The sequence below is a fragment of the Sebastes umbrosus genome, chromosome 1, assembly GCF_015220745.1.
Source record: "Sebastes umbrosus isolate fSebUmb1 chromosome 1, fSebUmb1.pri, whole genome shotgun sequence".
In the NCBI taxonomy this organism is placed as follows: Eukaryota; Metazoa; Chordata; class Actinopteri; order Perciformes; family Sebastidae; genus Sebastes; species Sebastes umbrosus.
The window spans coordinates 634,465-660,663 of NC_051269.1; the positions used below are offsets into that span (position 1 = coordinate 634,465).

General features: G+C 40.4%; 1 protein-coding gene across 4 annotated transcripts in view; it reads left to right on the forward strand.

The window, feature by feature from the left end:
- The window catches only part of ripor3 (RIPOR family member 3), a 65,050-nt gene extending 52,353 nt beyond the window's left edge, over positions 1-12,697 (forward strand). For 3 of the 4 annotated variants that reach the window (XM_037786297.1, XM_037786302.1, XM_037786307.1), the window contains 5 exons: positions 7,431-7,595; positions 9,510-9,712; positions 11,381-11,464; positions 11,569-11,659; positions 11,749-12,697. In XM_037786297.1, coding sequence (XP_037642225.1) covers positions 7,431-7,595; positions 9,510-9,712; positions 11,381-11,464; positions 11,569-11,659; positions 11,749-11,849 — 644 coding nt within the window. In that variant the 3' untranslated portion in view covers positions 11,850-12,697. Of the gene's footprint in view, positions 1-7,430; positions 7,596-9,509; positions 9,713-11,134; positions 11,246-11,380; positions 11,465-11,568; positions 11,660-11,748 lie in introns of those variants that run through there. The other variant, XR_005209015.1, reaches the window with a different exon arrangement.
- The last annotated feature ends 13,502 nt before the right edge of the window (positions 12,698-26,199 follow it).

Below are 26,199 nucleotides of genomic sequence, written 5' to 3' on the forward strand. Positions count from 1 at the left end.
GTACTGAAGTAGTCAGTATTAGAGTATAGTGTATGTCAGGCTGGTGTACTGAAGTACAGTCAGTATTAGAGTATAGTGTATGTCAGGCTGGTGTACTGAAGTAGTCAGTATTAGAGTATACTGTATGTCAGGCTGGTGTACTGAAGTAGTCAGTATTAGAGTATAGTGTATGTCAGGCTGGTGTACTGAAGTACAGTCAGTATTAGAGTATAGTGTATGTCAGGCTGGTGTACTGAAGTACAGTCAGTATTAGAGTATACTGTATTTCAGGCCGGTGTACTGAAGTACAGTCAGTATTAGAGTATAGTGTATGTCAGGCTGGTGTACTGAAGTAGTCAGTATTAGAGTATAGTGTATGTCAGGCTGGTGTACTGAAGTACAGTCAGTATTAGAGTATACTGTATGTCAGGCTGGTGTACTGAAGTACAGTCAGTATTAGAGTATACTGTATGTCAGGCTGGTGTACTGAAGTACAGTCAGTATTAGAGTATAGTGTATGTCAGGCTGGTGTACTGAAGTAGTCAGTATTAGAGTATACTGTATGTCAGGCTGGTGTACTGAAGTACAGTCAGTATTAGAGTATACTGTATGTCAGGCTGGTGTACTGAAGTACAGTCAGTATTAGAGTATACTGTATGTCAGGCTGGTGTACTGAAGTACAGGTCAGTATTAGAGTATACTGTATGTCAGGCTGGTGTACTGAAGTACAGTCAGTATTAGAGTATACTGTATGTCAGGCTGGTGTACTGAAGTACAGTCAGTATTAGAGTATAGTGTATGTCAGGCTGGTGTACTGAAGTAGTCAGTATTAGAGTATACTGTATGTCAGGCTGGTGTACTGAAGTACAGTCAGTATTAGAGTATACTGTATGTCAGGCTGGTGTACTGAAGTACAGTCAGTATTAGAGTATAGTGTATGTCAGGCTGGTGTACTGAAGTACAGTCAGTATTAGAGTATACTGTATGTCAGGCTGGTGTACTGAAGTACAGTCAGTATTAGAGTATACTGTATGTCAGGCTGGTGTACTGAAGTACAGTCAGTATTAGAGTATAGTGTATGTCAGGCTGGTGTACTGAAGTAGTCAGTATTAGAGTATAGTGTATGTCAGGCTGGTGTACTGAGTACAGTCAGTATTAGAGTATAGTGTATGTCAGGCTGGTGTACTGAAGTACAGTCAGTATTAGAGTATACTGTATGTCAGGCTGGTGTACTGAAGTACAGTCAGTATTAGAGTATACTGTATGTCAGGCTGGTGTACTGAAGTACAGTCAGTATTAGAGTATACTGTATGTCAGGCTGGTGTACTGAAGTAGTCAGTATTAGAGTATAGTGTATGTCAGGCTGGTGTACTGAAGTACAGTCAGTATTAGAGTATACTGTATGTCAGGCTGGTGTACTGAAGTAGTCAGTATTAGAGTATACTGTATGTCAGGCTGGTGTACTGAAGTAGTCAGTATTAGAGTATACTGGTATGTCAGGCTGGTGTACTGAAGTACGTCAGTATTAGAGTATAGTGTATGTCAGGCTGGTGTACTGAAGTACAGTCAGTATTAGAGTATACTGTTGTCAGGCTGGTGTACTGAAGTAGTCAGTATTAGAGTATAGTGTATGTCAGGCTGGTGTACTGAAGTAGTCAGTATTAGAGTATACTGTATGTCAGGCTGGTGTACTGAAGTAGTCAGTATTAGAGTATACTGTATGTCAGGCTGGTGTACTGAAGTACAGTCAGTATTAGAGTATAGTGTATGTCAGGCTGGTGTAACTGAAGTACAGTCAGTATTAGAGTATACTGTATGTCAGGCTGGTGTACTGAAGTACAGTCAGTATTAGAGTATACTGTATGTCAGGCTGGTGTACTGAAGTACAGTCAGTATTAGAGTATAGTGTATGTCAGGCTGGTGTACTGAAGTAAGTCAGTATTAGAGTATAGTGTATGTCAGGCTGGTGTACTGAAGTACAGTCCAGTATTAGAGTATAGTGTATGTCAGGCTGGTGTACTGAAGTACAGTCAGTATTAGAGTATACTGTATGTCAGGCTGGTGTACTGAAGTACAGTCAGTATTAGAGTATACTGTATGTCAGGCTGGTGTACTGAAGTAGTCAGTATTAGAGTATAGTGTATGTCAGGCTGGTGTACTGAAGTACAGTCAGTATTAGAGTATACTGTATGTCAGGCTGGTGTACTGAAGTAGTCAGTATTAGAGTATACTGTATGTCAGGCTGGTGTACTGAAGTACAGTCAGTATTAGAGTATACTGTATGTCAGGCTGGTGTACTGAAGTAGTCAGTATTAGAGTATACGTGTATGTCAGGCTGGTGTACTGAAGTAGTCAGTATTAGAGTATACTGTATGTCAGGCTGGTGTACTGAAGTACAGTCAGTATTAGAGTATACTGTATGTCAGGCTGGTGTACTGAAGTAGTCAGTATTAGAGTATAGTGTATGTCAGGCTGGTGTACTGAAGTAAGTCAGTATTAGAGTATACTGTATGTCAGGCTGGTGTACTGAAGTACAGTCAGTATTAGAGTATACTGTATGTCAGGCTGGTGTACTGAAGTAGTCAGTATTAGAGTATACGTGTATGTCAGGCTGGTGTACTGAAGTACAGTCAGTATTAGAGTATACTGTATGTCAGGCTGGTGTACTGAAGTAAGTCAGTATTAGAGTATACTGTATGTCAGGCTGGTGTACTGAAGTAGTCAGTATTAGAGTATAGTGTATGTCAGGCTGGTGTACTGAAGTACAGTCAGTATTAGAGTATAGTGTATGTCAGGCTGGTGTACTGAAGTACAGTCAGTATTAGAGTATACTGTATGTCAGGCTGGTGTACTGAAGTACAGTCAGTATTAGAGTATAGTGTATGTCAGGCTGGTGTACTGAAGTACAGTCAGTATTAGAGTATACTGTATGTCAGGCTGGTGTACTGAAGTACAGTCAGTATTAGAGTATACTGTATGTCAGGCTGGTGTACTGAAGTAGTCAGTATTAGAGTATAGTGTATGTCAGGCTGGTGTACTGAAGTACAGTCAGTATTAGAGTATAGTGTATGTCAGGCTGGTGTACTGAAGTACAGTCAGTATTAGAGTATACTGTATGTCAGGCTGGTGTACTGAAGTACAGTCAGTATTAGAGTATACTGTATGTCAGGCTGGTGTACTGAAGTAGTCAGTATTAGAGTATACTGTATGTCAGGCTGGTGTACTGAAGTAGTCAGTATTAGAGTATACTGTATGTCAGGCTGGTGTACTGAAGTACAGTCAGTATTAGAGTATACTGTATGTCAGGCTGGTGTACTGAAGTAGTCAGTATTAGAGTATAGTGTATGTCAGGCTGGTGTACTGAAGTACAGTCAGTATTAGAGTATACTGTATGTCAGGCTGGTGTACTGAAGTACAGTCAGTATTAGAGTATACTGTATGTCAGGCTGGTGTACTGAAGTAGTCAGTATTAGAGTATAGCTGTATGTCAGGCTGGTGTACTGAAGTACAGTCAGTATTAGAGTATACTGTATGTCAGGCTGGTGTACTGAAGTACAGTCAGTATTAGAGTATACTGTATGTCAGGCTGGTGTACTGAAGTAAGTCAGTATTAGAGTATAGTGTATGTCAGGCTGGTGTACTGAAGTAAGTCAGTATTAGAGTATACTGTATGTCAGGCTGGTGTACTGAAGTACAGTCAGTATTAGAGTATACTGTATGTCAGGCTGGTGTACTGAAGTACAGTCAGTATTAGAGTATAGTGTATGTCAGGCTGGTGTACTGAAGTACAGTCAGTATTAGAGTATACTGTATGTCAGGCTGGTGTACTGAAGTAGTCAGTATTAGAGTATACTGTATGTCAGGCTGGTGTACTGAAGTACAGTCAGTATTAGAGTATAGTGTATGTCAGGCTGGTGTACTGAAGTAGTCAGTATTAGAGTATAGTGTATGTCAGGCTGGTGTACTGAAGTACAGTCAGTATTAGAGTATAGTGTATGTCAGGCTGGTGTACTGAAGTACAGTCAGTATTAGAGTATACTGTATGTCAGGCTGGTGTACTGAAGTACAGTCAGTATTAGAGTATACTGTATGTCAGGCTGGTGTACTGAAGTAGTCAGTATTAGAGTATAGTGTATGTCAGGCTGGTGTACTGAAGTACAGTCAGTATTAGAGTATACTGTATGTCAGGCTGGTGTACTGAAGTAGTCAGTATTAGAGTATACTGTATGTCAGGCTGGTGTACTGAAGTAGTCAGTATTAGAGTATACTGTATGTCAGGCTGGTGTACTGAAGTACAGTCAGTATTAGAGTATAGTGTATGTCAGGCTGGTGTACTGAAGTACAGTCAGTATTAGAGTATACTGTATGTCAGGCTGGTGTACTGAAGTACAGTCAGTATTAGAGTATACTGTATGTCAGGCTGGTGTACTGAAGTAGTCAGTATTAGAGTATACGTGTATGTCAGGCTGGTGTACTGAAGTACAGTCAGTATTAGAGTATAGTGTATGTCAGGCTGGTGTACTGAAGTAGTCAGTATTAGAGTATACTGTATGTCAGGCTGGTGTACTGAAGTACAGTCAGTATTAGAGTATACTGTATGTCAGGCTGGTGTACTGAAGTAGTCAGTATTAGAGTATACTGTATGTCAGGCTGGTGTACTGAAGTAGTCAGTATTAGAGTATACTGTATGTCAGGCTGGTGTACTGAAGTACAGTCAGTATTAGAGTATACTGTATACTGGTGTACTGAAGTACAGTCAGTATTAGAGTATAGTGTATGTCAGGCTGGTGTACTGAAGTAGTCAGTATTAGAGTATACTGTATGTCAGGCTGGTGTACTGAAGTACAGTCAGTATTAGAGTATAGTGTATGTCAGGCTGGTGTACTGAAGTACAGTCAGTATTAGAGTATACTGTATGTCAGACTGGTGTACTGAAGTACAGTCAGTATTAGAGTATACTGTATGTCAGGCTGGTGTACTGAAGTACAGTCAGTATTAGAGTATAGTGTATGTCAGGCTGGTGTACTGAAGTACAGTCAGTATTAGAGTATAGTGTATGTCAGGCTGGTGTACTGAAGTACAGTCAGTATTAGAGTATAGTGTATGTCAGGCTGGTGTACTGAAGTACAGTCAGTATTAGAGTATACTGTATGTCAGGCTGGTGTACTGAAGTAGTCAGTATTAGAGTATACTGTATGTCAGGCTGGTGTACTGAAGTAGTCAGTATTAGAGTATACTGTATGTCAGGCTGGTGTACTGAAGTACAGTCAGTATTAGAGTATAGTGTATGTCAGGCTGGTGTACTGAAGTAGTCAGTATTAGAGTATAGTGTATGTCAGGCTGGTGTACTGAAGTACAGTCAGTATTAGAGTATACTGTATGTCAGGCTGGTGTACTGAAGTACAGTCAGTATTAGAGTATACTGTATGTCAGGCTGGTGTACTGAAGTAGTCAGTATTAGAGTATAGTGTATGTCAGGCTGGTGTACTGAAGTACAGTCAGTATTAGAGTATACTGTATGTCAGGCTGGTGTACTGAAGTAGTCAGTATTAGAGTATACTGTATGTCAGGCTGGTGTACTGAAGTAGTCAGTATTAGAGTATAGTGTATGTCAGGCTGGTGTACTGAAGTACAGTCAGTATTAGAGTATAGTGTATGTCAGGCTGGTGTACTGAAGTACAGTCAGTATTAGAGTATACTGTATTTCAGGCCGGTGTACTGAAGTACAGTCAGTATTAGAGTATAGTGTATGTCAGGCTGGTGTACTGAAGTACAGTCAGTATTAGAGTATACTGTATGTCAGGCTGGTGTACTGAAGTACAGTCAGTATTAGAGTATACTGTATGTCAGGCTGGTGTACTGAAGTAGTCAGTATTAGAGTATAGTGTATGTCAGGCTGGTGTACTGAAGTACAGTCAGTATTAGAGTATAGTGTATGTCAGGCTGGTGTACTGAAGTAGTCAGTATTAGAGTATACTGTATGTCAGGCTGGTGTACTGAAGTAGTCAGTATTAGAGTATACTGTATGTCAGGCTGGTGTACTGAAGTACAGTCAGTATTAGAGTATACTGTATGTCAGGCTGGTGTACTGAAGTACAGTCAGTATTAGAGTATAGTGTATGTCAGGCTGGTGTACTGAAGTAGTCAGTATTAGAGTATACTGTATGTCAGGCTGGTGTACTGAAGTACAGTCAGTATTAGAGTATACTGTATGTCAGGCTGGTGTACTGAAGTAGTCAGTATTAGAGTATACTGTATGTCAGGCTGGTGTACTGAAGTAGTCAGTATTAGAGTATACTGTATGTCAGGCTGGTGTACTGAAGTACAGTCAGTATTAGAGTATAGTGTATGTCAGGCTGGTGTACTGAAGTAGTCAGTATTAGAGTATAGTGTATGTCAGGCTGGTGTACTGAAGTACAGTCAGTATTAGAGTATACTGTATGTCAGGCTGGTGTACTGAAGTACAGTCAGTATTAGAGTATAGTGTATGTCAGGCTGGTGTACTGAAGTAGTCAGTATTAGAGTATACTGTATGTCAGGCTGGTGTACTGAAGTACAGTCAGTATTAGAGTATACTGTATGTCAGGCTGGTGTACTGAAGTAGTCAGTATTAGAGTATACTGTATGTCAGGCTGGTGTACTGAAGTAGTCAGTATTAGAGTATACTGTATGTCAGGCTGGTGTACTGAAGTACAGTCAGTATTAGAGTATAGTGTATGTCAGGCTGGTGTACTGAAGTAGTCAGTATTAGAGTATAGTGTATGTCAGGCTGGTGTACTGAAGTACAGTCAGTATTAGAGTATAGTGTATGTCAGGCTGGTGTACTGAAGTACAGTCAGTATTAGAGTATACTGTATGTCAGGCTGGTGTACTGAAGTACAGTCAGTATTAGAGTATACTGTATGTCAGGCTGGTGTACTGAAGTAGTCAGTATTAGAGTATAGTGTATGTCAGGCTGGTGTACTGAAGTACAGTCAGTATTAGAGTATACTGTATGTCAGGCTGGTGTACTGAAGTACAGTCAGTATTAGAGTATACTGTATGTCAGGCTGGTGTACTGAAGTAGTCAGTATTAGAGTATAGTGTATGTCAGGCTGGTGTACTGAAGTAGTCAGTATTAGAGTATACTGTATGTCAGGCTGGTGTACTGAAGTACAGTCAGTATTAGAGTATACTGTATGTCAGGCTGGTGTACTGAAGTAGTCAGTATTAGAGTATACTGTATGTCAGGCTGGTGTACTGAAGTATAGTCAGTATTAGAGTATAGTGTATGTCAGGCTGGTGTACTGAAGTAGTCAGTATTAGAGTATAGTGTATGTCAGGCTGGTGTACTGAAGTACAGTCAGTATTAGAGTATACTGTATTTCAGGCTGGTGTACTGAAGTACAGTCAGTATTAGAGTATAGTGTATGTCAGACTGGTGTACTGATCCAACACGTGGTGCTCTGCAGTGTTTTCTCAGCTCCTGCAGCAGCTCCAGACGGCCTGTCGGACGGTGCTCAGCCCTCGGCCGGTCTGCAGTCCAGAGAGAGTCACCCTCTTCCAGCTGTCGGTGTATCTGAAGCGCTGGGGCATCCAGGAGCTGGGAGAGCACATCTCACGCCTCTCCAAAGAAGGTAGATTAAGATTATTTTTTGGGCTTTTATGCCTTTAATGACAGTGACAGTGATAGTTATGAAAGGGGGGAGAGAGAGAGAGAATGACATGTAGCAAAGGGCCACAGGTTGGATTTGAACCCCGGGCTGCTGCAGTAAGGACTAAGCCTTGTTATAGTGGGCGCCCGCTCTACCAGGTAGGCTACCACGACACCCCCAGATATCATTTTTAAACTGAAGTTTTACATCTGAGTTATCTGAAGAAATAGTTTAAAAAGGTCATATACTGTATATTTTGGGGACTATTTATTTGTCAGAAACTAGTTCCGCTAAAAACAGTTCTCACTGAGGTCTGTGGATTTTTAAATGTAATTTTTATGCTTTGAGCTTGGTTGTGTTGGGGTGGGGGCAGGACTCTCAGAGACCGATAACCTGAACAAATAAAACCAAAACTAGATATCATTAGAGATAAATAAGAAAATACATTTTGAATTTGGTTAGTGTGTAGGATCTCTATTTTCCACATTTTAAACCACTTCTATATCAGTTCAGAGAAAAAAAGAAATACAGAAATATCTGATGTGAAATAATGCAAACTTTTCTAATGATGTCAGAAAATAGTGTGTTCATGTAGAGTCCCATGACTCATATCAATGACTACAGAGCACCGCAGCACCCTACACATACAGGATTTATCTACATCTAAATCATGACAGCTGTATAGACATATCTGTGTGTGTGTGTGTGTGTGTGTGTGTGTGTGTGTGTTTTGTGTATTTGAGGAGTGGTAGTATGCAGTTATAGTTCTACTAGACAGCTTTAGGATCTGAGAACGTTCCAGAAATTCCAGCTTGCTAAAAGGCATCTGGACCATCTGTCACCATTACTGCCATAACGGCCACACCCAACACACTGGGTGTGTGGGTGGGTGGGTGTGTGTGTGTGTGGGTGTGTGTGTGCTCTTCTTAAAAAGATCAATAAACAAAGTTTCAACAACAAAACTTCCATCCTTTCTTCTTTCCTTCTTTCCTTCCTTCCACCCTTCCTTCCTTCCTTCCTTCCTTCCTTCCCTCCTTCCCTTGCTTCCTCTCCTCCCTGATGTGGCTGCAGTATGTTGATGTTTATTAAACTACTGAACTACATTTGGTCTTAACAGCACGACACACATAAAACTGCTAAAACAACAACAACACTGTGTTTTTGTGCTTAATTCAATCTGGGACAAATGGTCTATGTGACTCTAAATGGGACCATAATTTACTAAATGAACATCATGCTGTATTGAAGAAGACTTTAAACTAGAGATTGAGACCATAAACTCATGTTTACAATGTTTACTGAGGTAATAAATCAAGAGAGAAGTAGGCACGTTATCTCATAGACTTCTATACAACCAGACTTCTTCTATAGAACCAGAGGAGTCGCCCCCTGCTGGCTGGTAGAAAGAATGCAGGTTTAAGGCTCTTCGACGTTGGCTTCACTTCTCAGGCCTTGAGGTTGACCACCTGTTATTGACTCTATTGAATTTGCTTCTGCAAGGATTTTCACAGTTTTTTTCAATTCTATATATTTTTATATAGCGTCAAATCATAACATAACTTATCTCAAGACACTTTTCATACAGAGCAGGTCTAGACCGTACTCTATGAAGTATGTTGTCTCATGTTAAATAAAACTTAAAACAAGCATTTTCTGACATGTTTGAGTATATAAATGGATATTCCTAAACTTGCTCATAAAAGTAAATATAGATATCATGTCAATCTTAAACCTTGACCTGTTTCCAACTTCAAGAATGAACTTTGAACCTCAGAAGTCCTTTAAAGTCTCAATGAAATGGAAATTGGAAACTGGGTAAATTTCATCTGCTCATAAAGATCGTGTAATTTCTCTCTGATTCCTTGTTCATTCATGATGGTCCCTGATGTGTTTCAGAGTACATCCTGTCAGCCCTGAGGAGCCCCAAAAGGAGGCGGTCTTTAAATAAGCTGAGGGGGCGGGGCATCTCCGAGCTCCTCCCACTGAGATGCACGCTGCAGACTCTGGGCACCCTGCAGCTCGACTCCAACCACAAAGTCTGCAAAGCTGCTGCCAACTGTCTCTGTAGAGCTGCAGGCTGCAGGGCCTTCAGGAGCAAGGTTAGCAAGGTGTTAGCATTAGCATTAATAAAACGCACAGTCCACAGCCAGGCTAGCTGCTCAGTGAGGCTTTAGGCTAAATGCTAACGGTAGAATTAAAGTGTTAACATACTGATGTTTGGCAGGTATAATGCTTACAATGTTCACCATCTTCATTTAGTATGTTAGCATGCTAACATTAGCACTAGTACAGCTGAGGCTGGTGGGAATGTCATTAGTTTTGGAGGTATTTGGTCATAAAGTATTGGACGCATTCAAATGTTGACCTGATAACGGTGGCGATGATGGCGTCTAATTAACGGTTACGGGATCACCAGAACGATTACAATTCATCTCAGTTTGTACCAAATTTCATGGCAATGAGACATTTCACTTAAAACCACAAAATGTGAACCTCATGGTGGCGCTAGAGCAGGGGGGTCAAACATATGGCCTGAGGGCCACAACCGGGCCGCCAAAGGGTCCAATCCGGCCCACTGGATGACTTTAAAAAGTGTGAAAATTGCAGAGAAGTCATTCATTCCAATTTTCTCAATGAAATGCACTGCTATTCCTATTTGTCCACTGTGGGTCACGCTGTCCTCATAAGAGTAGCAGGCCGTATGCTGGATACTCATTATAGATTCCACATGCTTACGTACAGGCTACGTGGCACAACACCGTCAGGCGTAGGCTACTGTTGTTGCATGCAGGAGCCGCAGATGGAAAATGTCTGTCAAAAAGGAGAAAAGTGGACAAACTGTATCTTCAAAAAAGTAAATGGGAAGCCAGTGTGCTGGTGTGTTCACAGCACCTTTCAGTGCTTAAGCAATCTAATATTCGGCGCCGCTATCAGACTCATCACTCATCAGCTGAGAACAGAGAAGGTTTAAGGAAACAGCAGTTTGTTTTTAATTGTAGCCGAGAGATCGGATTGGTCATTAATTGTGAACATTTTCAGAATGTACTTGTACTCCTTTACACTAAAAGAAAGGACACCTGTTGAGGTGTTGTTATTTATAGGTTATTATGCAATGGTTTTACTAGTCCGACCCACTTGAGATCAAACTGGGTTGTATGTGGCCTATGAATTTAAATGAGTTTGGCAGCCCCATACTAGAGGGAAAGTCAGGATCACCCAAGTCATTACGATGCATCCTCTGGGGAACATGAATGCCTGTACTAAATGAATTGGCAATCCATCTAACAGCTGTTGAGATATTCCACCAAAGTGGTCGACCGACCGACATTGACATCCCTAAAAAGGTGACAAATAAGCACCAATTAACAGGTTCATTATTTTACATAAAAGTCTGGATTGTACATGAATTACACTAGAAATTTGGAGGGGAAAAACGGACACAGTCATGGCTTCCTAAAATGATTTAGTCTCTCAGTTTCCCAGCATGCCTTTCACTATTGTTTTTACTTGTATTCAATCAGGGAAGTTTCACTGACAGCTCTCCCAGTTACACCAAGAAGCTGCCTAGTTCAACCAGTCTGATCTGTTGGCCAGTGAGCAGCTCCACTGACTAAACTAAGACGGTGAACACGGTAAACATTATATACCTGATAAACATCAGCATGTAAACAACATTAGCTCAGTTCAGGCTCACAGAGCAGTTAGCATGGCTGCAGTCTCAGCTACTAAAACAAGTGGTGTGTCTCTGTGTTCACCTCCTCCTGCAGGCGGTGGTTTACTACACAGAGAGTCTGAACAGCGCTGACGTTCAGATCCAACAAGGCTCCTGTCTGGCTCTGAAATGCCTCAGGGTGAGCACCACACACCACACAAACCCTCCACAAACACACACATGCTCACAGAAATACACATTCCAGCACCGTCTAGCATGTGTGTTTGTGTGTGTGTTTGCCAGGCGACAGAGAGCGTGGACCACATAGCAGATTTGTGGAGATCCGCGGATGAAGATCTGCGCAGCGCTGCCAGAGAAACTGTCCTCTCTTTTGGTACAAACATGAATTATTTTTCTTTCATTTCTATCGTATTACGCCGTGTTATTTCTATTAGCCTCTACTCTCCATCTGTCCCTCTGCAGGTAAAAAGGGCTACCTGGCCTTCCAGAGGATGGACCAGCTGTACACGGAGATGCAGGAGGAGGCGTACCAGAACCAAGAGACTGAGATTACCTTTCTATAGGAAACAAGTCTGGACCTGAAATAGGTCTGTTTTTGTGATGGGTCCGTCATGAAGAGTCTCAGTGATCCTGACTGTGTAAATTAAACTAGAGTAAGTTTATGAGCCTGTGCTGATGGAGGATGCCACGATGAGGAATCGTACTTTCAGGTATCTGTGGTACCCTCATTGTGACACACACCAACGGGACGAGAGCAGAGGAAGATCTAAAGATGGAGACTCTTAACTTCCTCTCTCACTGATGTTTTTGCTCCAAACCTCCGATATGCTTCGTCCAGAGACCAGAGAAGTGACTTTACTGAGAATGTGAGTTTATTTTGGTCTATGTTTTGTATGAAGAGGGAGGAGTTCTGTTCTCTATTGCAGAGAAACTATTTAACCTAGAGCACCTGTAAAACTACTCTTGCTTTCAATAAGGCGTACATGGTGGTTTTATTATTATTTCACACAATGTCACAAGTGTGTGATTAAGAGGCAAAATAAGCAAAAATCCCAAATCTCAAGTGAACATTAAACCCAGAGGGACCAAATAAATCCCCAATAACAGCTGTGAACAGTGAGAGTCAGGTTTTAATAGAGAAAGAGTCTACCTGTGGCAGGTACTTTTTCTACTAAGTTGTAGCTTCTTTCCTTGTTTTCATCAGCTTTTGAAGAAGGAACATGTTTCCACAAAGCTGTGTGGCATTCAGGGATGCCAAAGGATTATAGTACAAACAACTGTGGGAGGCAGTCAAACAGCATTGAAGAGCTTTTACTTGCCTGCTCTCCTAACACCGCTCTAGAGTGAAAACATTTAATAAATCTGTCAGTGAGTTTCCTGCTTTTCAGATGATATGAGCCGCTGGATATTATGGCCTGATGAAAGTGTGTTGTCATTATAATTATATTGCATTGATTTAGCCTGAAGAAGGTGACAATCCTGAAACAACGCACGCCGGCAACTCGGCCAAAACGTACAAGCTGTCTTATAGAGAGCTGCAGGAATGAGTCCTAAAACCCAGAACTGAGTCAGCATGATGTCACTTCCTGAAATAAGGTCTGTGGTTAACACAAGTTGAAGAGATTTTAACGTTTTCTTCTACGACATTAAATACGTAAATATCCCACTGGTGAGTTAGACAAGTGTCTAAATGAGACTACTAAACGTCATCACGCCGACTCATCCTCCTTCACAGCCTTGTTGTGTTAATACTTGCGCTCATGTGACCGTGGTGTAGTTCATTTATAGCCTAACGTCAGCTTTTTACTTCACACTTCATAAATCATAAAGTGGTGTTCATTAGTGGAGATTATCTTGATGAACAAAACGTGTCAGTATCATAAACGTGTGTTTACCACAGAGATTATTTACTCTAATAATCCAAAACTCAATGGAACAATCCCATTGGCTGTTAGTGGAGGGAACCAGGGAGATGATGACTTCCTGTTAGTGGAGGGAACCAGGGAGATGATGACTTCCTGTTAGTGGAGGGAACCAGGGAGATGATCACTTCCTGTTAGTGGAGGGAACCAGGGAGATGATGACTTCCTGTTAGTGGAGGGAACCAGGGAGATGATCACTTCCTGTTAGTGGAGGGAACCAGGGAGATGATCACTTCCTGTTAGTGGAGGGAACCAGGGAGATGATCACTTCCTGTTGGATTACAGAGATACATCATCCCTGCAGCACTCTATTACTTCTGATAAAGAACATTAATACTTTATAATAAGGGTACAAAACACATGCTTACATGATGCATGACTCATGATGAGTTAATGTATGAATTGTAGATGTGTCATGAATTCCTGTTACAATTAAAAAATCATCAATTAATGTTACTTCATACATTCATTTATATGTCTCCATATAGGCCGTTTTCAAAGGGGTCCCTTGACCTCTGACCTCCAGATGTGTGAATGTAAATGGGTTCTATGGGTACCCACGAGTCTCCCCTTTACGGACATGCCCACTTTATGATAATCACATGCAGTTTTGGGGCAAGTCATAGTCAAGTCAGCACACTGACACACTGACAGCTGTTGCCCTCTGCTGGCTGGTTAAATCCCCTCTGAACAGAGGCAGCTGATGCACTCTACTGGCTCTTTAATTAGACTCAAGTTTGGGAACTTGGTCCCTGACCAGGGCTGGAAATTAGCATCAGCCACCAGTCAAATGCTGGTAAAATATGCAAGTGGCTGCTAGATTTGCTTCACTCACCAGCCAAAAAAAACCCAATGGTAATCTATGGAGCATCTGGTAGATTTTTGAATCCACCAGACACAGTGGCAGATGGACAAAAACGTTAATTTCCATCACTGGCCCTGACCTGAGGATGCTTTCACTGCCCACAGAATGGATTTGGCTGTGGTTAAACTGACCTGGGACCTCTCTGACTGGGACATTTAAGGAATGTTTGCGAGGTCAATAAAATGTCATGGGAAGAAGATGTTAGTCAGCCTTTTTGGAGTCAGATGAGGATTTCCTTCAGCCTTGATAGCTCCATACAGGTCAACTGTGCATCATGTTAGAAATGTGTTAGAACGATGCTCAGATCTCATCATTTGATCCTCACCATATTACAGGAAATAAAACAGGAGATCTAAATCCTAAACACCCCACGGCTCTCCTGTTGGAAAACCTTTCTTTCCAAATCCCAACCTCACGAGGGATGTTATAATGTATTACAGCAAGGGAAGACACTAATTGTCTGTCATTTCTTTAGATAATCAGTCACATTAGCTCCTAAATCGAAACCTTGAAAATGTTCAGAACAAGAACCAGAAAAGAACCAGAAAAGAACCAGAAAATGTTCTGCATGGTTAGTTTTATCTCCGTCCTGCAGGACCAGATGGTTCACAGGTTTATACAGACGATAACTGAAAGAAGGAAGAGACAATCAGAAAACAAAGCTTTTTAAAGTCATGTTTGTGTACGTTTTTAAACCATGTGATCTTTCAGAATAGATCTGACCTCTTAGTAAAACCTCATAGAGTTAAAGACTGAACACCGGTTCTTTGCATTTTGTTCAGTAGCCTATTACTGACAAACTGAGAGACGCCGAGGCTCCGGTAGTTCTGTTTAGTGGTTTTCTAGAGGCTGTTGCTAAAGCAGGATGTCCCCCAGGACTGTTTTTACAGTTTCATTGAAGGAAAAAGACAAGTCAAAGTAGTGAAAGTAGTGATGGAGGAGAGTGGAGCTGAGGGAGGTTTGGAAGAAAAGAGGAGAGGAAAGACAACAGGAGGGTAAAGAACATCAAGATGTCTCCAGCCATGTCTCCAGCTCTGTGGGCTGTATACCTCAGCACACTAAATAATGTTAGCATCATGCTCACCATGACAATGCTAACACGCTGATATTTAGCAGGTGTAATGTGTTAGCATGCTAACATTAGCTAATTAGCCCTAAACTCAAAGTCCAGCTGAGGCTGATGGGGATGTCTTTAGTTCTGAAAACCAAGTATTGGACAAATAAGTATTAAAGTATTTGACCTGATGGTGGCACTACATGAAAAGTAGTAAGTTTTACAGTTCATCCTGAGGGGAACATGAACGATGAACCGCATTTCATGGCTAACCATCCAACAGTTGTCAAGATATTTCATCAAAAAACACAATTGTCAACCTCACCTCATGAAAGTGAAAGGGTTACAGAAGTCTGTAGGATTCATCTCCTGGGGATCATGAATGTCTGTACTGTACCAGGTTTCACAGCAATCCCTCTCTTTTGTTTCATGCACAGGTTTAACATGTTTATCAAGGAATTCACATGACTAGAAACTACGGCAAGCCGTTTTAACATTTAATAGCTAAGCTTGACTAGCTTAGCTATCTAGCTAAATATCTGTAATTCAGTTCTGACTATCCTAAATAACAGTTACAGATCTCTCAAACCTCATCATGACTAGTCAGAGTTGTTGTCATGACGTTGCTCATCAAGGCTTCTCATTGGATATCGGCCCAACAAAACATCTGTACAGTGTCAGCAGAAGCTTTTGCTAACTTGGATAGTTTGGTAAAGTGTGAAAGATATTCACAGATTCAAACTCCCCGGATCAATAACTCATCAGAGAAACAGAGTTAAAACACCAACGAGGGCTCTTTCTAACCGTAGTGAGGTAGACAACGAGCTACAAGCCCACATTATTGTCTCCAGACACACTTTATAAACCCATACGGCTGCAGTGCAGCAGCCATAGTATGTTTGAATAGCTTCACCTCCCCTTGACATTAATGATGTCCCGGAGATCTATAGATCAATTTTGTGGGAAACTTTCAAAGCTTATATGCGTGGACATGCCATATCATATACCTCCAACCTGAATAAGATAGAAAAGGCAGAGTTAGCTGCAACAATTAATGACCCCCCCCCCCCCCCATCTGACGTAATTACAGATATCTGCAACGTCATTTCACCTAGTCACAACTCTATTCTAGATATCTGTAATTACATTCTGACGATCCCTAACTCCAGTAAGAGATAGCTACAACGTCATTCTGACTAGTCATAATTTAATTTCAGATATCTAAAAAAGGACAATGTAGATATCTACAATTGAGGGGAATTAAAGATATCTTGAACTGGAATTATGAATAGTCAGAATTCAGTTGCAGATATCCTCAATGTGAATTACAGATATCTGTAACTGAATTGTGGATATCTGTAATGACAAACCTCATACACATGACTGGCAAAAGTAGTTTGAATCGTACTGGTCAAAATGTAATTAGGGATATCTAGAATAAGAGTTTTGACTAGTCAAAATGACGTTGCAGATATCACTAATGAATATCCTGTCTAGCCATTAAATGTTGAAACGGCTCGCCATAAGAAACACCGGTTAACATTGTTTTGGGATAAAAAACACCAAAGTGGTGACTAGCATAAATAAATAGGACACATGTTTTTGTTGATGTGAACATCATAAAATTAAAAGGACGATTCCTACCATGTTAAAGAGCAGGGCAGTGGTGTAGTGCTGGCAGAAAACACATGTGGGCAGGTCTGTAAAGATAATGTGTTTTTCAAAGTCTAAAATCTAAATCTATGAAGGTGACACAAAAAAACTGCAAAGAAACTTGACTATTTCTTTATGTGAATCAATATTACTACCAGATCATGATCAGAGGCTTCACATAACAGGCTGAGATGTAACTTTACAGACATAAACAATCAAACCTGAACAAACAGCATCAACCTCACATGTCCCTGTAACGTTACAGACATAAACATTCAACCTCACATGTCCCAGTAACGTTACAGACATAAACATTCAACCTCACATGTCCCTGTAACTATAGACATAAACAATCAACCTCACATGTCCCAGTAACGTTGCAGACATAAACAATCAACCTAACATGTCCCAGTAACGTTACAGACATGAACATTCAACCTCACATGTCCCAGTAACGTTACAGACATAAACATTCAACCTCACATGTCCCTGTAACTATAGACATAAACAATCAACCTCACATGTCCCAGTAACGTTGCAGACATAAACAATCAACTTAACATGTCCCAGTAACGTTACAGACATGAACATTCAACCTCACATGTCCCAGTAACGTTACAGACATAAACAATCAACCTCACATGTCCCAGTAATGTTACAGACATAAACAATCAACCTAACATGTCCCAGTAACGTTACAGACATGAACAATCAACCTAACATGTCTCAGTAACAGACATTAACAATCAACCTCACATGTCCCAGTAACAGACATAAACAATCAATCTCACATGTCCCAGTAACGTTACAGACATAAACAATCAACCTAACATGTCCCAGTAACATTACAGACATAAACAATCAACCTCTAGTGTCCCAGTAACGTTACAGACATAACCAATCAACCTCACATGTCCCAGTAACGTTGGGCTACCAGCAGAAAACATCACCACTATATTAAAGCCAACACACACTGACAAACAATACAACAACCTCAACACTGACCGCATCACATGCATTATTTTTTTTTTTTTCCACAATATTTTTATTATGCTTTTAAACACAAACACCGACAAAACCAACAATAAATCAGCACACATTGGTCACAATAACTAAACACCAGATTTAGATCCCTAACACACAGTATACATAGCACCTAATATACTCAAAGAGATGATTTTACACAATCACATATGTATTTGAAAAATCAAAGCATCTATGTATATATATGTATAGGGATAAGGAGGCGCTCAGTCCGTTACAATTTATCGCAGTCGACACTGATGCAACAAAACATTTTAAGAAAAATAAGAAAACAAAACAAAATAAATAAGTCAACAAATAAATATCTCGCCCTACGACCCAAAAATGGCCCTTTGGCAAATTTTCAATATTGCAATCTATCAGACCCTTTAGTTCAAGTTTTTCACCAACATATTTAAAAAAGGATGTCCAAGTCTTAAAGAAATCACCCATTTTACATTTAAATCTATATGTTAGATATTCCATTGATATTAGCTCAAATATCAGTTTATACCACTCCACAACTGCTGGTGTTTTGTTTTTTTTTTGTTCTTTTTTCCACTAATATGTTCATTGGGTTTTCCTATTTTCACAAACACAATAAGGATAAAGGAAAAAGAGAAAAACAAACAAAAAAAAAAAAACAACAACAACAACAACAAAAAACACTGGTACAGCTCAGGTAAAAAAAAAAAAAAAAAAAAAAATGTATATAGGAGGTCATAGGAAATAGTCCATAGTGCAGGGAAGTCACAGGATATATGAGGTAATGTTCAAGAGACTCCTTGTAAGATAATGGAAGAGAGTTCGGGTCCAATATAATTCAGATAGGGTTGCCAGATATTATGGAACTGATCTACTTTGGTATGTATAATATTTGTCAGATATTCCAAAGGGACCATCTCAAATATCACTTTTCGCCAGCCTTGTACAGAGGGTTTCTTATCACTGATCCACTGTAGTAGTATATTTTTTCTAGCAGCAAATGTAAGAATGTTATATAACCTTTTGTTGGCTGCAGTAATTATATTTGTACTTGGGATTCCTAAAATCAAAGATATTGGATTCATTTCTAAATCCTTATCAAATATCTTTTCCATTTGACATAATATTTTAGACCAGTACTTCTGTAATTTATGACACGACCAAAGGCAATGGGTTAAGGTACCTATTTCTGTTTTACATTTGAGACACAGAGGAGAAAGTGAGGGGTCAAAGAAATGCCTGCGATTAGGGGATATATGTATTCTATGTATAATTTTAAATTGGATTGCTTTCATCCGAGTACAGATAGATATCTTTTTGGCATGACTCCAAATATCGTCCCATGTCTCATCATTAATAGTCACTGACAGTTCCTTCTCCCACACACTCCTAATCCTCTGTGTATTTGTAGTATACTTGCCATTCATTACATTATATAGCAAACTCAGAGACACCTTCGTTGGTCGTTGGAACAGCATTTTTTCAACAGCAGACACCTCAGGATGATCTATAGTGGTTGTACTCTTAGTGATATAATGCCTTATTTGTAAAAACCGAAAGAAATCTTGTTTTGGGAGTTGGTATTCCTTTATCAATTGTTCAAATGACATGAGACTATTATCTGAAAGTAAGTCTCCCAATTTTGTAATATTTTTATTGTTCCATTGTCGGAAACCAGAATCCAATATCCCTGGCAAAAAATCAGGGTTGTTTATTATTGGGGTAAGTGTGGAAGTTAATTTGGACCTCCCCTCCAGACGACGGACTGATCGCCATGCCTTTAAAGCATTGATTGTTATTGGATTTATACAATTATTTCTTATGTCCTTAAAATTCTTAAAAAATAATAAATCCTGTAGTCTACGCTGGGACAATGATGCTTCAATGTTCAGCCAAGCAGAAGATGCCTCATCTTTCACCCATTCAGATATAAATCTCAGGTGAGCACACAGCTGGTATACTTTGATATTTGGCAGGTCTAAACCACCCATTGAACCTGGCAATTGTAGAACTGACATTTTGAGTCTAGGTCTACGTTTGCTCCATATGAAAGAGCTGAGCCAGCTATTCAAATCTTTAAGAACCCTATTCGAAAACAATATGGGAATCATTTGAATGGGATAAAGTAGCCTAGGTAACACATTCATCTTTATCAGGGCTATACGTCCTAACCAAGAAACAGGAAGTGAGTTCCAACGCTCTAAATCTTGCCTTATTTTACCAAATAAAGGGATAAAGTTGGCTTTATACAACTGATTAAATAATGGGGTAATAAAAATACCTAAATAGACTAAACCTGCAGGGGACCATTTGAAAGGGAAGGATGGGACCGTATTAGGTATAGTAGTTAGAGTACCCAGGGGCATAGCTTCTGATTTGTTTAAATTAATCTTATACCCAGAGAATTTGCTAAACATGTTAATCACCTTAATGAGGGCTGAAACAGATGTCTCTGGGTCAGTTAGAAAAACTAGGACGTCGTCAGCATACAATGTTATCTTATGGCATATCTCTCCGACCTGCAGACCACATATAGAGGGCTCTCTTCTAATGGCCTCAGCCAGTGGCTCAATGGCCAATGCAAACAGGAGAGGCGATAGAGGGCAGCCCTGTCTAGTTCCTCTATGTGTACTAAAATACTCTGATCTAAGTCCATTAGTCATAACCGCAGCTTGAGGATCATTATAAATGATTTCAACCCATTTCACAAAATTATTACCAAGACCAAATATTTCTAATGTGTAAATTAAAAAAGGCCACTCAATTCGGTCAAATGCCTTCTCTGCGTCCAGCGAAAGCACCAGACCATCTATAGATTTTTGTTTAAAGGCCTGAATAGCATTAATGAGACGTCTGACATTGTTAGTTGAGTTTCTGCCTTTTATAAAGCCAGTTTGATCCTCTTTAATTAATATGGGCAGAAGGTCCTCCAAACGAGTAGCTAAAATTTTAGAAAGCAATTTTCTGTCCACATTTAAAAGAGCTATCGGCCTATAGGATGAGCAGGATTCAGGACATTTCCCTTTCTTTAAGATAAGTGATATGTTAGCCTCTTTAAGAGTCTGTGGCAAATCTGCAATAGAAAATGAATGATTGAACATTTCAAGTAACGGTTCCAAAAGTAAGTCTTGGAACTCCTTATAAAATTCAGAACAGAACCCATCAGGCCCTGGCGACTTCCCACTCTGAAGCTTTTTGATGGCATTAGCTACTTCATTTCTTGTAATGGGGCTGTTAAGAAAAATGTCCTGTTCTTCTGATAGTGTTGGAAGATTAATCTGAGCAAAAAAGTCTTCCATCAATTGAGGTGGGTCAGTTGTCTGTTCAGAAGAGTACAAATTTATGTAAAAATTTTTGAAGCTGTCATTTATCAGTCTGTTTTCGTATACCCTATTGCCCTCAGCATCCGCAATCACTGCTATAGACGGGGACTCTGCTCGTTTTTTAGCCAGGTATGCAAGATATTTCCCTGGTTTATCTCCATATTCATAAAAGCTCTGTTTAATATACTTCATTTTTTTCTCTGCATCTTTAGTAAGAAGACAGTTTATAGCTGATCTAAGAGCAGAAATTTCTTGCCATAAATAAGGTGATGGAGAGCTGATATACATCTTTTCTTTATTTGACAAATTGCTCTCTAAGGATTTTTGCTCTTTAAGTTTTTGGCGCCTCTTAGTTGTAGAGTATGATATGATCAACCCTCTTGCATAGGCTTTGCAAGTTTCCCATAGAATTGAGGGATTATTCGAAGATTGTAAATTGATGGACAGAAATGCCTTAAATTCAGTGGAAAAATAAGATATAAAAGTATTATCTTTAAGAATAATAGTGTTAAGTCTCCACTGTCGGGCCTGATTTATTGAGACTTTAAGTTTTATGTCCATAACCATACTGGCATGATCAGATATTATTATACTGTTTATATTACAAGATAAAACAGAGTGTAGTTCGGATTTGGGTAGAAAAAAATAATCAATTCTAGTCTGACACCCATGAGGAGCAGAGAAAAATGTATATTCTTTGTCAGAAGGGTGAAGACTCCTCCAAACATCATCAAATCCGAGATCTTCACAGATGGCACGAAGAGCATTTGCTTGGGGAGAGGGGTCCATAATGCGGTGTGGGAATCTATCTATGAGCGGATTTAATATACAATTAAAATCACCACCCACAATTACTATATCTGCTGTCATTTCTGCAAAATCTAAAAACGCTATAGAAAGAAAAGCAACTGGATGAGCTGGTGGGAAATAAACGTTCATTATTACAATATCTTGACCTTGTAAACTCCCTTTAATTATAACATAACGACCACTCCGATCTTCAACACAGTTAACCACCTTAAAAGACAGGGTTCGTCTAATGAGTACAACGACACCCCTGCTTCTGGTTGTAAAGGATGAAAAGAATACTTGTCCAAACACACCCTGCCTTAACTTTAAATGTTCTTTGTCATCCAGATGGGTTTCTTGCACTAGAGCTATATCTATATTTTCTTTTTTCAGGAAGGTAAGTATTTTCCTACGCTTTATAGGATTATTAATCCCTCTCACATTCCAAGTGCAGACCCGAAGTTTATTTGCCATTAAAATTCTTGATGCAAATAAAGAGCTGGAAATCTCCTAGCACACTCCAAAAAAAACAAAAACAGAAACATAAAATACCCGAGCTGTACCAAAACATCAGAACCACAACAGAGCACATTCCAACTAAATACAAAAATACAAATAAAAATAAAGAATGGGGTAATGTCCCTGCTAAACATGCAGGGAACCTCAGTCCTTCTCCCACCCGCGGCAGACAGCCGACAGATGGACCAGGCGCTATGCTCACGCCTAACCATAGAAAGAACACGCGCAGGCTCCACCTCGCACACGGCGACATGACCACTTCACCTGGCGAATTGTAATAAAGAAAATATAAGAATACAATCATAAATGACAGAGCCACATACTTACATCACTCAAACTGTCACAGTCCCAGTCCAATAATCGGAACATAAGAGAGAAAGATGCATTTGTGCTGTTTTAGACACTTTATCCAAACGAGTCAAGGAAAGCTGCGGCTGCCTCAGGTGCATCACACCTCTTCTCCACGCCGTTAACAGTCATCTTCAGCGTTGCGGGGAACATCAGTGCATAGTCAATATCGATCCTCTTCAGCCGGTCTTTCACCTCATCGAAAGCCTTGCGCTTTTTGACCTGAAGAAAGAAATCCTCGGTCCGTTACGAGCTGGCTGGTCCGGTTCAGTACCGAGGCGGCGGGCTGCATTCATAACACGTTGCTTGTCAGAGAAGTTGTGAAACTTCATAATGATGGATCTGGGTCGTTGTTTGGGATCGGGTTTTAGTGCGAGGGAGCGATGTGCGCGGTCCAGCTTGATCCTACCAGTTTTGGTGGTGATTTTGAGATAGCTAGGTAGCCATGTCTCTATGAACTTCACTGGATCTGTTCCCTCCGCATTCTCAGGTAGTCCAACCAAGCGCACATTGCATCTGCGACCACGATTCTCCAGGTCATCGATGTGCTCCAACATACCGCTCACTTGCTTCTCCAGTTGTGTCACTTTAGCCTGCAACGAGTCCGTTGCATCTTCCACACTCAGAATTCTGCCCTCGGCCTCGCCGACCCGAGCCCCCAGCGCCTGCATTTGGGTTGTTTGTTCCCGTATAGCAGCGAGTACTGAGTCAACTTTAGCATCAATAACTTTAGTAATGTTGTCGGTAATCTTATCCAATGCTTTCAAAGTGTTCGGGTCAATGCTACTGCAGCAGTTAGCCCCCTCATCTTCAGCTGCTGGCATGATGTTCGCTTCCTCACTCTGTTCCGTGCTTTCTTGAGCAGGCTTGCTCTTAATCGTCTTTGTTCTGGTCCTGGGCATGTTGTCCGGTATTTTTGAAAAATAGTTTTCAAGAGACATCACAAAGTCACTCTCTCTGTAGCACTTTCGCCAGGCAAATGTGCATAACAATCGGATAACTTGACAAGGAACACCGGAGCTCAGTGAAGCGTGGTGTTTCCTCTACGACCCCATCTTACCGTTCCATCACATGCATTATTAATAACCAGCATATGTATTGTCTTTTAACTTACTGCCACAGCAGACATGAAGTAGAGTTTGATCTTAACATGGGCGGCTGGTTGGGGAGCTGAATACAATTATTTATTCCAAAAAAAGAAAGTAAAAGAAATTCCAAGAAAGTTAGTAAAATAAAGTCAAGTTACATCCACGATGGAAAAACGGGACATTTCCCGATTTTATTTTGTGTTTCAGCTGCTCAGTGAAACAGGGTTTGTGGCGGTAAAGCCGAGCTCGCCTCAGGTATTCATGGAGTTGTTTCGGTAGTAACCTGCTAGCTTCATTTAAGCTAACATTGCTTTTTTCCTCCTCCACTGGTGGTTTTATTTAAATCTCTTGCGACAGATATTTGCTTTGACTTGTTCATTATTTAACTAACTAGCTGCCATTTTTTGATTTCACCACAGAGTCGGAATATTTCTGATTTCCCCGCCCACACTGATATTCTAGACATCTAATTGGTCAACATATATGAGTGACATCTCAGAGAACAAATCATATTCACAACCGTCCTGGAGGAGGGTAGAGACATCTTTCTGGTCTTATCAGCTCTATATTATTGTAACTGGATGTTTATTGCTTACAGAAATGTGTAATTTTGAGACTTTATAGTGCCCTCATTTGCATTTTAATACTTACAAGAAAAGAAACGTTTGTGAGCATTAAAAGGACTTGACACACACTGTGACTGTTTTTTGTTTCTGTGCTGTAAAACATTTCTTTCCTTCAGTGGAAACACAACTACAACAAATACTACAACAAATACTACCATGAAGTGAAGATACATCTAAGAAATCTGAGGATATTTTCTCATTTCAACCAGGAAACACTTAACCTTTATGTCTACATATTTGTAAAGCTTCATCAATTATACAATTTAATCATTTTCTAGAATGTTTTTTATGCAGTTAGAGAAGTTAATGGCTCATATAAACTGGAGAAAAAAAGTTTGCAATGATGTCCAACTTGTAAGGATCATGCATTTGTGGGATGAGCAGCACAGCTGATTATGTGGGTAGCACCCAAGAAAAATTAGCCAAAATGTTCTGCCAATGGTAAACAGTGTATTCTCATAAGGCTACCAGGAAGCCTGCAATGACTGCCCTTCACCGTCAGGCCCATTTGCGCTGGTGTTGACAACACAGACAATGGAACCTGAACATGTGGGGGAATGTCATGTTCAGTGATGAGTCCAGGTTCTGTCTGCCAAAGTTGGATGGCAGGGTCAAAGTATGGAGACAACGCACAGAACGCTATGCTGACTGTTGAACCGATGGAGTAACAGCTTTTGGTGGGGGCAGTGTCATGGTGTGGGGGGGGGGGCATCTCCCTCACTGGCAAAACAAGGCGTGTCATCATTGAAGGCCATCTCAATGCAGGGAGATATCAGGATGAGATTCTGCAGCCAGTGGCGATCCCATATCTCCACAATGTGGGACCTAACTTCATCCTCCAAGAAACAACGCTCCCCCCCACAGAGCCAGGGTTATCACAGACTACCTCCACAATGTGGGAGTAGAGAGAATGGAACGGCCTGCCAAGAGTCCAGACCTCAACCCAGTTGAACACTTGTGGGATCAGCTTGGGCGTGCTGTACGTGTTAGAGTGACCAACACAACCACGCTTGCTGACCGGCAACGAATCCTGGTTAAGGAATGGAACGCCATCCCACTGCAACGTGTGACCAGGTTGGTGACCAGCATGAGGAGGAGGTGCCAGGCTGTTGTGGCTGCGTATGGATCTTCCACCTCTACTGAGGCTCCTGACGGTGTATTAAATGAATAAAGTGTAAAATAGCCAATATGTCTTGTTTGCTCCTTGTTACTGATAGAGAGTTCAATCATCCAATCCACCAAACAACTCAAAACAAGAGTCAATACCAACAGGAGAATACACTGTTTACCATTGGCAGAGCATTTTGGCAAATTTTTCTTGGGCGCTACCCACATAATCAGCTGTGCTGCTCATCCCACAAATGCATGATCCTTACAAGTTGGACATCATTGTGAAGGTAAATAAACAGGCTTTCCAACCATGTAAAATACAATGCCAATTAGCATTGTAACAACAGAGAAATAATCCACCAAACACAAATTTCCAAACTTTTTTTTCCCAGTTCATATATATATATATATATATAGCTCTGGAAAAAAATAAGAGACCACTTCAAAATGATCAGTTTCTCTGGTTTTACTATTTATTGGTATGTGTTTGAGTAAAATGAAATTTTTTGTTATATTCTATAAACTACTGACAACGTTTCTCCCAAATTTCAAATAAAAATATTGTCATTTAGAGCAATTATTTGCAGAAAATGACAACTGGTCAAAAT